The sequence below is a fragment of the Sebastes fasciatus genome, chromosome 19 (genome assembly GCF_043250625.1).
Source record: "Sebastes fasciatus isolate fSebFas1 chromosome 19, fSebFas1.pri, whole genome shotgun sequence".
In the NCBI taxonomy this organism is placed as follows: domain Eukaryota; kingdom Metazoa; phylum Chordata; class Actinopteri; order Perciformes; family Sebastidae; genus Sebastes; species Sebastes fasciatus.
The window spans coordinates 15,210,818-15,226,272 of NC_133813.1; the positions used below are offsets into that span (position 1 = coordinate 15,210,818).

Sequence of the window (15,455 nt, forward strand, 5' to 3'; positions counted from 1 at the left end):
AAAAAGAAGCAAAACGACGGTGGGGGCGTAATGTAATCGGTGTGTGCCTGACCACCGTGTAACAACGGTAACACCGGTAACACCGACCCCCGCGAAAAGTCTAGTTCGCCACAGAGCTTATTTTCTGCAAAACTCCAAAATCCAATGGAATAATCCCATTGGCTTTTTGTTGAGGGAACCAGAGCGATGCTAACTTCCCTTGAGGGCCTACAAAGTACAAACAACAGATTATCATTTTCCAATGAAATTAGAATCATTGGACCATTCATCTACAGTATATGTCATTTGGGATTGGCTTGTGTTTCTCGCTTATTAGATGAGTAGCCAACACTGAAAACAGCCTGTAAATATAGATATTGAGTGTTAAATGTTCAAGATCGGCACATGTCCGCAATATCAGGTAACTGACTTTGTACTTGCGGGGGGACAACAGTTAAAAATAGACTCCCACCCCGAGACCTCCGGCTCTAGCCTGAGCTCATACTGAAGTCCTACATCATAGTGTGTATCCTCAACCACACGGCTATGACAAGGGTACGTACTACATGCATGGCTGAGACAACTTGCCAGTAATACTTTTATCATGTGTGATTCAGCATGTTAGACATTTGTTTGAGGTTTTCCTTTGGGAAATGGGAAATGTTGTAAATCACTCCGCTTCGTCTCACACTGCTGTGCTGCATGATGACATACTTACTGTCAAGCATCAGAACTAATTCCGTAAACAAGTATAAGGAATTTTGACTAATACTTGTTAAGTTTTCTGCTTATTTGTAGCCCCAAAATTCTGACATTTTGAGGCAGCTTGCGTTATTATTTTCAAAACTTGTGTTCCTAATTTACTTGAGCTTACGTCTTTCAAGCAAGTCGTTCACATACAGAAGCTTTAAGGACGCAGCAGGATCTTGGGGCGGTGGGGGGTAGGGGGGTGTTGTGTGACCGAGGATGGATCTATTTTGGCACCGGGAGTCGAGATGAAATCGAATTACACTTTCTTGCTCTCGGTCACAGTGGCGCTGACAGCTTTATTGTTTTTTTTTAATGTCAGTAGATATCAAGTCCTATCTGATGCACTAATCAACCACACCAACAACATTGATTTCTGATTGATTTAAACCTTGGAAGTGCCTCATGGGACTATTAATGTGCACGCCGTAATTAAATCTACATATGGAGTCAGTGTAGTAAATGTGATTGTGGCCTATCAAACAGATTGGATTAATTTAGGGAAAACAATCTTTGGATTATTCGAGATTGTAATGGGTTTTGCAGTTGGAAAAATGTGTGAATTATTTTTTTTTTTAATAGTCAAGGTGTTTGTCAATAAACTTACTAAATTTAGGATTTGTATTCCATAGTAAACATTTCAGGCTTGAGTTCTCGACTAGATGTCCTTCACTGCAGCAGGAATGTCACAAATGCAGGTCATGGGTGAAGATGCGATGGTATTTTTCCAGTGTCTCTGCCACCAGTTCCCCCTCCAGCAATCTTGTGTATCAGGGTGCATGTTTTGAAGATCCCCCCAACCTTCAACACTTCATAACAGGCCTCTGCACATATGTCAGGTTGCCGGTAGTGGGCAACACGGGCAATGTGATTTAAAGTGCATGCTTTTAAGACACAGCCATGCTTTTACAGTCACCTGAAGTCTTTGAAGTAATTGCAGCGTAATCTAAAAAATAACAGCGGAAATATTAAGAAACATCCCTGGTGTTACTGCAACATTTGAAGATCCTCCTCCAATTTTAACTAACATATATATCACCAGGAAATTTCTCCAGTTGTTTTCTTACATCAAGGCAATCATATTTTGTATTACAAGTTTTCAGAAATGTTTTGTTTAAATATGCAAATGAGGCACTCTTATTAAATATGTGCTAATTTGCATATTTCCAAAACAAAAAATATGAATATTGGATAAAGCCAGGTTCAAAAGTCTTGTTTCATTTTATTGACATATTGAAGTCAAAGGTTTTTACAGAGGGGATTTTAGATATCTCTTTTTAACACTCCATAACTCAGAAAATACTGTCAACAGCCATTAAAAAAAATCCATTTTCATCATGTTTTTAGGAATAAAATGTTCTGTAAATCAGACTATGAATGATATATGAACAAACCCCTCAGTAAAAACCTTCAGGATATAGATAGGAATGAAATTGGAAAGTTTAGTGTATGTAAGTGCTACTGAAATGGAGATGTCTGGCTTAGAGTATGAGAAAAAACGACACTAATTTCTTTAATGCATTAACGCAATCGATTTTCCCGTGATTGTACCGGGCTCAGTTTTAAAGCTAGAGTGAAGATACAGGCATCATATGAAACTAGAAAACCTAAGGAATCAACCATGTCATAGTTCGTCGCAAAGGAGGTCAAATAATGCTCAAAACTTGCGCTAGATTTTGTCGAGGACAAACTGTCGTGGCCATTTTAAAAGGGGTACCCTAAATGAAAATAGGTTCTCTGGGTACCCACGAGTCTCCCCTTTACAGACATGCCCACTTTATGATAATAAAATAAAACGGCTTATAGCTGAAACGTGTTCGTTTACGTTTGATTGCCCAGAATAAACCAAAAAAGACTCTTTATCTGTGAGTGCCAGTGATTTGTTTCTTCTCACTTTATGATAATCACATGCAGTTTGGGGCAAGACAGTCAAATCAGCACACTGACACACTGACACACTGACAGCTGTTGTTGCCTGTTGGGCTGCAGTTTGCCATGTTATGATTTGAGCATATTGTTAATGCTAAATGCAGTACCTGTGAGGGTTTCTGGACAATATTTGCCATTGTTTTGAGTTGTTAATTGATTTCCAATAATAAATATATACATCAATTTGCATAAAGCAGCATATTTGCCCAATCCCATGTTGATAAGAGTATTAAATACTTGACAGATATCCCTTTAAGGTACATTTTGAACAGAGAAAAAAAATGTGTGATTAATCATGGACAATCGTGTGAATACACGATTAAATATTTTAATCGATTAACAGCCCTATTAAATATGCAAACGAGGCATTATCTATTGATAACTTTTGGTGAGTTTAGAAGAAATCTACAAACGCAAATAGACAAAGTGTAGTAAAATAAACACCTAACTGTATTGTGGATGATTCTTTCTACTAGTCTGAAAGAAGACATGTTAGCAATGGAAGCAAAATAGCCCAAAGTCTCAAAACTGACCAGTATATGAAAAACTATGTTTCTTTGCTTTCTGCTTAAAAACACCTTATTTCAAATGTCTTTTACCAATTTATGAGGTTTGGATTATCATGAATGTTGAGGACATTAGCAACAATTATACCACAGAAACATACCTACATATAGCTTCATAAATATCTGGCATTAATTAAAGCTGCAGATTGTCTCCTGAATGGTTTTCAAGTGCACAGCAATGTATTTGTTCAAAAATATTTTAAATCAGAAGAACCTGAAATGCAAAAGACAGTTCTGTTTGTTCCGACTGCATTACAGGTTTCTTTACATAATCTTTATGTGGATATTTTACAGTATTTTCAAGGCCAATAATGAAGTGGAAACATTCATTATTTTGCAGCCAATAAACTGAGACTTGAGATAAAGAAAACATTACAATTCTATTGTAACTTTATGCAGCTCTAATGGCTTGTGAACTCAATATGTTTGTGTTACCTGATCAGGATTTTGTAAAAAACAAATTACACTTCAATGAATGCAACATATTAGTGTATATATTAATATTTATAATATAGATAATGCATGTTTTACTCCCCCTCAGTTGTGCAAGACAATAGAAATTGGAGCGTGTCTGCAGCTGGTACACAACCACCACACAGCAGACGTTTTTATCAGCTACAAAGCAACAACAACAGGAAGGTTTCCTGGTGATAAGGTATGTCAAGTGTCCTTTAAAAGCGTCAAAAATAGATGCAACATGCCATTTAAAAAGGGGGCAACTAAAATAAACAGCTAGAGGGAGATAGTGGGCCAGATGCTCAGGTTGAGGAGGTAAATATACACGAGAGCCTCAGATCAGAGATTTGACTTGTCTCGCTTCACTTTTCAGGTACTGAATCTAAGGATCTAAGGATACAGTTGGACCCAGGGGAGGAAATGACACCAGAAAAGCCAAGCACACACAATCTGTGCGCACAACTTTATGCCATTCATCCCAAAGCTTGGCCCGAAGTTGCTGTTTGACAGCTGGAGTCTTGCGGCTGACAATATCCTCAGCAGCACAACTAGAAGTCCAGATGGATCCGTTACTCCTTTGCACGGATGACGGAACGCGGTCACCACCAGCTCTTACGGACAGTCTAACTGAGGATTTAGACCCTCTTTCTCTTTTGCAAAGTCCCACAGTAAACATGCCGTCTGAATACGAGACGGGAGCAGAGGCAGCTCTCTCAGACCCCAAAAACAACTCCACTGATCCGTTATCAAATGTTTCCAAATGCCCCTCTCAGGAGAGAAGCACGGACTGTCTGGAGCCTTCATCATCCAGCTATAATATGTCAGAGTGTTTGTCACTTTGCTCTGAGCCTGCACCAAAGGATGATGATTTCAGGGTTTGTAGCTATTTTGGCTCATCAGAACCTGTATTACCTCTTTTACCTCACTTCTCTCATGACCTTATTTCCCCTCTATCTGAATCTTTTTCAGAGTTTCACGTTAAAGAACCAGCCCTCTCCCTTTCTCTCGTACAAGGAAATAGTACATCTCAACCTACATCTACTTCTGAGGGTTCGATGGAGCCGTCTGTCACTGAGCCTCTCTCCGGCTCTGAACACAGTCGAGCCACTAACCTATTAAGTTCATTATGGCATCAGTCAGATAGTTTAGAGAGTGATACAGCTATAGCGCCTGTGTCAGACCTTTATATCTACGAGGGTGAGACACAGGACTTCATCTTGAGCCATGACGTAGATCCCCAGGAGATCCAATGTCCTGAATACCAGCCATTATCACAAACAGGGGGGAAAAACCCTGACTGCGATACACACGTCCTGATATGTGATTCAGACAATGTGGTGACACGACGTCATCGCAGCTTTAATGACGAACGAGCTATGGTGGACTATGAGTCAGACGTGAGCCAACACGCAAGGCTAAGGCCACCTGCTGCGGATGCCAGTGAGGCAGGCTTGATGTCGGTAAATGATGGTGGGCGAGGAAAAGCAGAGGTCGCTGATCTAACCCCCCAACCGAGGCGAAGCGACAGCCCTGTCGAGCTGTGGCTGGACGCATGCCAGTATCTGGCAGGTGAGGATACAGAAGATAGGAATATTTTGGACAATGCAGGACATTCTGTGATGCAAGGATTGCTCACCGGTGACTTGTCTTTTCCCCCAGGAGAGACACAAGTGTCAAGTTACAACCCTGATGGTAGCGAGGGGATTGGCTGGTCCAGCGATGACACCAGAGGTTGGGGACCACCGGTTGAGAGGTGGTCATCGGTGGACAGCTGGGCTAGTGCTCTCTCCGACTGGACCGGGATCATCGCGGCTCCACCAGAGGACTTCACGGCTGCCTTCACAGAGATAGGGGCCGAGATAGATGCTCTGACACAGGCACTAGCGGAGGATAGTACTCATATAGAAACAGACACGTCTAAAGGAGGAAAGGGTCAAGAGTCGCAGCCACCCATGGGTGTCCAGGATCAGCCTTTAGAGGCGCAAAACGTCCCAGAGAGCTCCATCCTCTCTTGGCAGAGCTGTTTCTCTTTGTGCCTCGAAGCTGCGGGACCTGAGCTCCGAGACAGAGAGGCCTCCCGGAGCGTTGAATCCTTGTGCGATTCAACAGCCAGAGAAAAGGAGCGGGAAGAAATCCGGAGCAGCCAGGCCGAGCACTCTCCACACCCCACACACCAGCACTCATCCATGGGATCATCCGGTGTCACGGTGGCCTCTCTCTCTGGTGGATACGGTGTAGATGTGATCCCTGGATCTTCTGCTGATCTGGATCTTTCTCACTTTGGTGGATTTGGCGAGTCGGACATTTTCATCAGCAATGAAGAAGATCCAATCATACTGAATATAACAGAGGATACAGATTCGGAGGGACAAAATACACCTGGAGAGCTGATAATTGAGGAGGTAAGGTGACTCACTATGTACATTTATAATCATTATTATCTCTTGGACTTATTATCCCTGAAGCATGACATAGAGCATGGTGCATTTCACTATTAAACCTTGGGGACGGTATGTTTGTTTTCCTGTGTGTTGGGGGTCAAACATCACTTTCTCTGATGTATATGGTAGACAGAGAGCAGTGGAAAGATTCACCCTTCACAATAGAGAGAATAACAGCGATTCACCTTCACATCAGTCGTGCTGGCCAACGGACAAATCAATCATGCGCTTTGGAAACATGGCCAGAACGTTAAGAGACATTCCCGCTCCTGCCCTTGTCAGTGTTGTCATACCTACAGTATTGACAGCCAGTCAGGAGATATGTAGAGTACTCCTGAGAGTGAAATCCCCGTGTGAGACTCTCGAGCGCTGTCGCCTCGCTTTGGATTGGAGCCACTCGTTTTGCCGCCCGTGAAGGACTCTCAGCCGGGCTGGATTCTGTATTATTGGATAAGTCCTTTGGCTCCCATCTCAAAGACTGACAGCTGCGTGTGCTGAAGGAAATGTGAGTGCATGAGAGGAAAACTTCAGATGGACAGAAATGGCATCTAATAATAGCGGGGAGTTCAATGATAATAGCATGCATCCGTGGCGTGTCGGGGGGGTAGAGGTGAGAGGAGAGCACAGCTGAGGACTGAAACATGACCCCTCCCTTGCTCTCTCTCTCTTTACATGCACACCCTTTAACACACCCATTCCCACCGCATCTCCTTTACAATCCCAAGATCAGGACGCCAACAGGTCCGTGGGCCTAGGAGACTTGTTTTTGATTGGCTTAGGTGCGCAAAGCATAGCTGGAGCTCCTGTCTATAACGGTGACAGTGTAGGTTGGAGGACATATGGACTGTGGGGTTGGATATAGAAGCATGGTGTCTCATAAACGTCTACTTTGTGGCTCTATAGAAAGGTATGTGTTGGAACGGATCTGAATGTTATTGCATGTTTTTTGTAGCCTGCAGGATTTGCCTTTAAAATACCTGTTTAGTGCTATTGATGCCAGCAATTTAACAGTAATATAACACGTATATGCGATCGTCTGACGATCTTATACTCAAGCGTATGAGGATTGAATAAATATCTAAGTAATAGCAATATACAATTTCTTAAAATTACTTATTATTTGTACTTTTTCCATTACCAGCCCTTTGGAGATGAAGTGCGTGAAGTGACAGATGAACACAGTGTCTCCGAGCCGCGCTCGGTGGCCAAGCGGGAAGTCAAAAGCAGCCGTGGGCCAGCTGAGGTTGACCGTCAGGGAACCGATCCTTCGACAGATCTCCGTTCCCTCACCGCACACACTCTGAAAAACTTGCACGTGCCAGGTGTGCACACACAACCTAGTGTTCACACACACGTGTCGTCTGACACTTTACCGGACCTTGACGGGGCATGTCAGGTGGAGCCACAGTGGGGAAGTCCTAAGTTTATTATGCCCTTAGCTCCTCTCGGTGCCTTAGCGCTCAGCTCTCTCGTCTGTCGGACAAACCAACGTTTTGAAGGAGATCAAACCTGTGCCAAAGGGTCTCTCGATGACAACAGAGACTCCAGTTGTGATCACATACGACCCTGCGTTCTCTTGCCGACCTCGGATGGGATTACTGACAAAACATCTCTGCAAGGCGATGAGTTGATTCGCAAAAAGGGAAATACAAGAAAGTGTGCTGAGAAGTCTCCACCAGTGGGACGACTGACAATTGAGGAGATTCATGAGCTCGGTAGAGAACTATCAAACTTGGTTTATGTCCCTGCGGATCATTTCATCGTCTCAGAGACCGACCGCGTTGCAGTTTTTACTTTAGATTTAAATGACCCATTTGTCTCCAGGCCCGTAAAACCCATCGCCATACAATCTGAGTGGAATCATAAAACAGCTGAAAAGATGCCGCACAGATCCCATAAATCCTCCGCGGAGAGCAAAGCACGCTCCAAAAAGGACAAAACAGCCGTTCATCATCACGGTGTACAAGCTTCCAAGAAACAGGAGAATTCATCTCATGTTTCAGCCCAGCAGGTCTGCAAACCGCAAGAAACTCTTTCTGGGGATAATCACACCAGCGAGAACACTCCAGTCGTGCTCGAGGACAAGGAGGCTAAATTGGTGATCGAGACCAGTGTGGCGCCTGAGAAGGCTCCAAGCAAGCCACACGGCAAGAAGAAAAAGAAACACGTCACAAATGCAACGGGGTTGAAAAGTGTAGCGGAGCCACTGGTTGAAGTGGAGAATGGAGCGAAACCAAAGACCGCAAAAGGAAGGATTGATATGTTTGAGGCCAAGTTCGGCGCTAAGGCTGGGAAAGCTCAAAAGGGCAGCGATCAGTCGGATGAAAAGAAGTCTCAGCAACCAGAGGCTAAAGCTAAAGCTTCCCAGGGCGAACAACCTCCACATCATGCAGATCATCAGCCCAAAACCTTCACCAGTCCTCTGAACGATGACATTATTAAAAGACGACGCCTGTCGGAGAATAAGTTTGGGAAGATTGTCAGTGTTTTGGAATCTAAACTACCAAAGCCAGACGTTTCTATCCAGTCAAAGGGAGAGGAGCTAAAAGTAGATACCGGTGCAACTTGTAAGAAGGCGTACAGTGAAGTGGTCAAACAGAAAATCCCACCTAAGGAAGGTAAGAAATGATTATTAAACTATTTTTTTCCTGCATGATGGTATGTTAACACCTCATAATAAAAGCATATATGACAATGTGTGCAGAACCCAAGGTTGTGCAGCCTATCCAGGTAGTGTCAGTGAGCGGGGACCCCCAGAGTCTGTGCCTGTGGTGTCAGTTTGCGGCTGTCTTTTCACACTACACTGTCACCTGGAGCAGAGGGGGCACTGTCCTCTCTGAGAGCAAGAGAAGGTATTTGGTTTTACATGGTTTTTAAGATGTGTTTTTCTCAAATTTTATCCTCATCTTTACACAATGGTTTCACATAACTCAGCTTTATACACCGCAAAGCACCAACCAGCCTCCTACCAGCAGGTAACTCCGGGGCTGAAAAGTGAAGCCAATGCTGAAGTGCCTTAAACTTGCATTCTTTCTAATAGCCAGCAGGGGGCGACTCCTCTGGTTGCAAAAAGAAGTCTGATTGTATAGAAGTCTATGAGAAAATGAGCCTACTTCTCACTTGATTTATTACCTCAGTAAACATTGTAAACATGAGTTTATGGTCTCAATCTCTAGTTTCAAGTCTTCTTCAATACAGCATGATGTTCATTTAGTAAATTATGGTCCCATTTAGAGTCAAATAGACCATAAAGCAGGGGATGCTTTAGGGCGTGGCTACCTTTTGATTGACAGGTCGCTACCACAGTGTTGTCCGGTCTGGAAGTTGTCTGTGTTTTCATCTTATAACTTTAACCCTTTCACAGTGTGTATTCAGTTCATGAAAGTTAGTTATAACCTTTTTTGGTCACCTGAAAACATCTTATTTAGTGTCTGTGAAATCCTGCAGATGCCAGTAGGAGCACCGGAGGACACACTTACTTACTTGTCTCATGCACTACTGTCAGGATATAGTGACCATTTTATAAAAATATCATTTTTAGCTTTAATTCTACCCACTGCAGCTTTAATGGTTTAATCACATTGCTCTCCCTTATTTAGTGTTACAACTTTCAAAGTAATTTCATTACAATGAACCTTCCCTGAAATTTTTTTTACTAAAAAGAAATCACAGTAGGATCAAATGAATGCACAAAAACTCCCACACACACACACACACCAATAGTCCAATAATATTCCCTCTGTTGCTTAGTAGATTTACAAGGCACCACAAGAACAGAAATGTTACATAATGACACGAAAAGTACTCGTAAGGATAAATGAAACCCTTTGTAGTGTGTGTGTGTGCATGCAATTCTACCCATTGCTGCTTTAATTGTAACATTTGGTCGCCTAAAAATGTCTTCAGCGTTCGGTTGTACTTAGCTCCACCCTCTCGTGTCACTTCTGGTTGCAAAAAAACAAGATGGCGACAGCTAAAATGCTGAACTCGAGGCTTCAAAAAGGGCAAATCAATGGTTGACGTCACGGTGACTACGTCCATTTCTTAGGCTATATACAGTCTAAACTCATACCGCATAACTCATAACCACATTATCTTTGCAAACTGCTAATGTTATGCTCCTTTACTTAAGTGATGCTATAGCAGTGGTTCCTTACCTTCTCTGTCTGACGTCGTCTGAGGAGGCAGCAGGTGGTGTTCAAAGATTTAATGACGAAAAACAAACTTTAGATGCAGTCCAAAACAGGCCGGGCAACAGAGGTAAATCCCCAAAAACGAACCAGGAACACTAAACCACAAAGAAACTAACGAGTAACTTGTCACAAGGAGACACACAGGAGAGCAGGCTGATTAGACACAGGTGAAGCTAATCAAGACAATCAGACAATCACAAATGCAGGAAGTAAAACAAAACATGACACCTGAGGAGTGAACCTACAAAATAAAACAGGAAACCGACTCAACGTAAAATGAATAGCATGAGACGTATGTTATTTACAGCTGACTCAATATGTGGATTTATTTGCTTTAAATTAAATCACAATTTTATAGCTAACATTACTCCACAACATTTTCACTTATCCCTAACTCCCTTTGGCCTGGACTTTGGGCTTTGTAACTTTGCAGACCTTTTACATGCACAAAAAACTATATAACACACTAAAGGAAAGGGGGGAAAGCACAAAAGCATAACAGGTCCTTTTTAAATCTTTGTACAGCAGTCAGTAGCTTCTATTGTGTAGGCTAGATTCTACAGTCCATAGCTTACATCTAGGCCAGGGGTCAGCAACCTTTACTATCAAAAGAGCCAATTTAGACAAAAAACAAACAAGAGAAATCTGTCTGGAGCCGCAAAACATTTGAGCATTGTGATGAAGGTAACACAGTTTATAGTCTAAGTATATAGTATATACTGTGAGTCTAATGCAGTGAAGGCCAAAGTGCAAATGTACTACGGAGTATTAGGGCCATATTGAGGGAAAAAACATCTGAGATTTACAGAAAAAAGTCATAACTTTACGAGAAAAAAAGTTGTAATATTACAAGAATAAACTCATATTTCGAGAATAAAGTCATAAGTTTACGAGAATAAAGTCATAATATGAGAATGAAGTCATAAGTTTACGAGAAAAAAGTCTTAATATTATGAGAATAAAGTCAGAAGTTTACGAGAAAAAAAGAAAATAACACGTAAAATGACTACTTTATAGTATTATGACTTTATTCTCATATTATGACTTTATTCTCGTAAACTTATGACTTTATTCTCGTAATATGAGTTTATTCTCGTAATATTACGACTTTTTTTCTCGTAAAGTACCATAGACCTACAACAATGATAAATAAAAATGAAAATGTAAACAAAAAACAGTTATTCATTTCCATTTTTAAAAAATCCACAGAAAGCCACTGGAGAGGAGCAAAAGAGCCGCATGTGGCTCCAGAGCCGTAGGTTGCAGACCCCTGATCTAGGCTATATAGCAACCTTCACTTGCATAATACTGACCATTCTTCAAGAAGCGGAGCAATGAAAACTGTCAATTATCAGCAGACACAATTCACATTCGTTTGACATAGAGAGGATCCTGGATTGCCATCACACTCACTGTGTAGTAAACTGTGTAGAGATTAGTGGGTTTTTGTGCGTTGCAATCTGTGACACTGCACCGTACCTTTCTCTGAAGTGCAGAGGACGAGAGCAGAGTGTCACTGACCATCTCCAACGCTTCTCACAAAGACTTGGGAAAGTACCAGTGTCAGCTCACCAGTTTACATGGATCCGTCACCCTGGACTACCTGCTCACTTATGAAGGCATGTAAATCATGATTTAACTGATTAAATGTAGCCTATGTATGTATGTATGTATGTATCTATCTAAAAATAAATGTTTTAAATGTATTCTTCTTTTTGACTATTTTACAGTCCTCAGTGAGATTGTCATCCCTCCATCTCCAAAGATCCTCTCAAGTGAGTTACGAACAAGAACAAGGTTTATTATGTTACACAGTTGGGCTTGCTTTGGATTTTGATGGATAACATGTGGATGTCATGTTTTTTTCTACAGCTGCCCCTGTAGAGGAAGGGAGTGAAGAGGAGGATGTCCACTGTTCCGGGCTGATTTTCAAAGAGGATTTCCTGTCTGACCAACACTTTGGAGGGAACCAGCCTGCCAGCATCATCACTGAAAAGGTCCACTTTGGGGAGGGGATGCACCGGCGGGCTTTCCGGACCAAGATGCAGGCAGGTCAGATACCCCTGGTACTGCCCGGACACTCCTGTGTGCTCAAAGTACACAATGCCATCAGTTACGGGACCAAGAACAACGACGAACTCGTTGAAAAGAACTTTACCTTGGCTGTAGAGGTGAGAGCGTCACAGGACTCTCCAACAGTCCTTCATAGCGCAAAGTATTATTGAATTATGTGCATAAAGGTCCTTTGTGGGAACCAAGAGCTTCATTACATGCCACAGCATACTGTTCTGCCACAAAATGATGGAAATGGTAGTAGTAGTAGTAGTAGTTTTATATTTGATCATCACACATGATACAATAAATATGAACAGAATTATAATGCTTATATATGCCTATCCTGCATTATTATCAATTTAAGCTACCCTCCAGAAAATAAATTAATTATTAGATTATTATTAATAATAATTGGATTGAAATAGATCATATATAATTGTGACTGTATTACAATATCCCAACCAATTTGTCATGGTTGGGACAATGTTTTTTTCTGTTTTGCAAGAGATTTTGAGACAAAATATGACGTTTTTTGTCCAGAAATACCACAAAAAATCTTGTGCACAAATAATTTTATGAAATTTTTTTTTAAATTTCTCATGCAATGTTATTACATTTCGAATGAAATTGCATTTATGGCTAAAAAAATGCAAGTTGTAGGGGGAAAATGCTCACCGAGTGCCACTAAAATGTGTTTTTGTGAAATTGCATAGAAAGTATAAACATTTGTGCCCCCAAAACATACATAATATGCTAAATGTTCCATTGCATTTACTTCACAACAAGCTGTTGCCAGGCACTTACTGTCAATCTCTGCTATATATCGTTTTGTACCACACTAACTGACGACCCATACCACGTGGCACCAACTCTGTTAGACTATTGACTCACAAGCCTTGTTAAAAGTGTGAACCAAATATCAGATTTCCTCCACAGAGATAAACAAAACATTAGTTTTGGACCTGCCAAATTTAAAAAAATTATTAATTCACAATCATATTATTTTTTTTTTTCAGGAAAAGCCATACTTTTATTCGTCACCTTTCTAAAAGCTCTTTGGATGTATTTCTTTTTAAATATTTGTTTACATAAAAAATTTATCAATAAGACCTTTAAAATACCTTTTGCAAAAACACAACAAACACAATCTTTTAACAACGCTTTTATTAGATAAGTAAGTGTATTGTACAGTAATTTACTTTTTACTTTTTTTTTGTAGGAGTGTCATGTCCAGAACACAGCAAGAGAGTACATCAAGGCATACACTGCTGCAGCCCAGTGTGTGGAGGCCTTCGGAGAGATCCCAGAGTGAGTGACACACACGACAAGCTGTCAACTTAATGCACAACAATACAACCTTCATAGTATTTTAAAAATAATGTAAAATACTCAAAGCTCCAGGCGTTTTGTTTCACGTTTCCACCAGGATCATCCCCATCTACCTGGTTCACCGTCCATCCAACGACATCCCTTACGCGACGCTGGAGGAGGAGCTGATTGGTGACTTTGTCAAGTATTCGGTGAAGGACGGCAAAGAGATCAACCTGATGAGATGCGACTCGGAGGCAGGGCAGAAATGTTGTGCTTTCCAGCACTGGGTCTATCATAAGACCGAGGGCAACCTGCTGGTTACTGACATGCAAGGTTCGGAAACAAATATTTCTAATTGAGTTAAAAAAAAAAATAATCTGCAAAATATTGTGCTTTATATTACAATTTAGAGAATAAATATATTTGTGTGGTTTTCAGGAGTGGGAATGAGGCTCACTGATGTAGGAATAGCCACCTGTAAGAAAGGGTGAGTATTTATTTATTTTTTCACACCAATGATAGGTACAAATTTGTTGCAAACTGAAACAAAACATAATTTTTTTTTTAATTTTTTTTAGATATAAGGGCTTCAAAGGAAACTGTGCCACCTCCTTCATTGACCAGTTCAAAGCTTTGCACCAGTGCAACACATACTGTGAGATCCTGGGCCTCAAATCCCTGCAGCCCAAACCTAAAAAGCCTGCATCTGCTCCCAAACCCAAACCCCAACCCTCCACTGCACCCAAGAAGAAAACGTTTGGGCCAACAGTGAAGGGCAAGTCATAATAGGAGGAGAATCATGGACTACGGGCTTTCATTTTTATTAAAATGCTGACGGTTTTAAGTGATTTTTGTCCAAATTTTGGGGCTGCGGAAGGCCAGATGATGGAGAAGACAGATATATTTGACTCTGAAGGAAGGGAGCGATTGTGACGCAACCAGCTGCTGTTGTTTCAAAATAGTTGCTTCAACTCGTGTTGAACATTTGAGAGATATATTTTATTTAAATGAGATGATTTCTGCACGAGGGCGTATTTATAATCTGTGGGAGGACACTTTATTTCACACGTTTTGGGAAAACGGTGACAGATTTAACAAACACTTGAATATGATGATGATGATGATGATGATGATGATGATGATGATGATGATGATGATGATGATGTCTTAGAGATTGCTTTATTGACTTTTTCTTGTTTTTTTACTTTGGCGATGTTTTCAAACTATTAGTTCATTAAATTAATGAACTTGTTTATTAATTGATTAGCAGAAATGTCTTTTAAGTACGTTGTGTGATCAAATCATAGACTATATATAAAGATGGACGACGCATCTCCACTCCCTACTTCTGCACAGAAGTGAAGCCGAAATATCCCGGATACGGGAGCTGCCATCTGGAGAATTTGACGTCATTTGGAGCCAGAGTCTGCGCCGTAGTGATCGGGCGGTGGAGCCGCGGTACCTCCCCCTTTTTATATCATCAAATTTCTAATTAAAACCAAATTTATCAGAAAAAAACGAACATCTGAATAAACATCAGCATGACAACAACTACCTAAAATGACAGAAATCATCTTAGGGAAAAACGTATTTGACGTGTACTTTGATTTTTTAGTTTGGCCATCAGCTAATTTATGACCTATACTGCAACCAGCCACTAGGGGGGCGATCCAGATGTCGGTGGCTTCACTTTTAGTGAGCTGTCGTCCATGTCATCCATCTTTATGAACAGTCTATGGATAAAATACACACAGTAGAGGACATGTATTGTTTTGGGT

At 41.2% G+C, this 15,455-nt stretch overlaps 1 protein-coding gene across 1 annotated transcript; it reads left to right on the forward strand.

The window, feature by feature from the left end:
- The first annotated feature begins 3,762 nt into the window (after positions 1-3,762).
- Positions 3,763-15,103, forward strand: alpk2 (alpha-kinase 2). The gene is made up of 11 exons (XM_074618696.1): positions 3,763-3,876; positions 4,051-6,079; positions 7,260-8,736; positions 8,823-8,970; positions 11,803-11,934; positions 11,965-12,086; positions 12,184-12,482; positions 13,586-13,674; positions 13,793-14,010; positions 14,116-14,164; positions 14,256-15,103. Exons 2-11 carry the CDS (start codon positions 4,238-4,240, stop codon positions 14,461-14,463), a joined length of 4,584 nt encoding a protein of 1,527 aa, XP_074474797.1. The 5' UTR covers positions 3,763-3,876; positions 4,051-4,237; the 3' UTR covers positions 14,464-15,103.
- Positions 15,104-15,455: the final 352 nt, after the last annotated feature.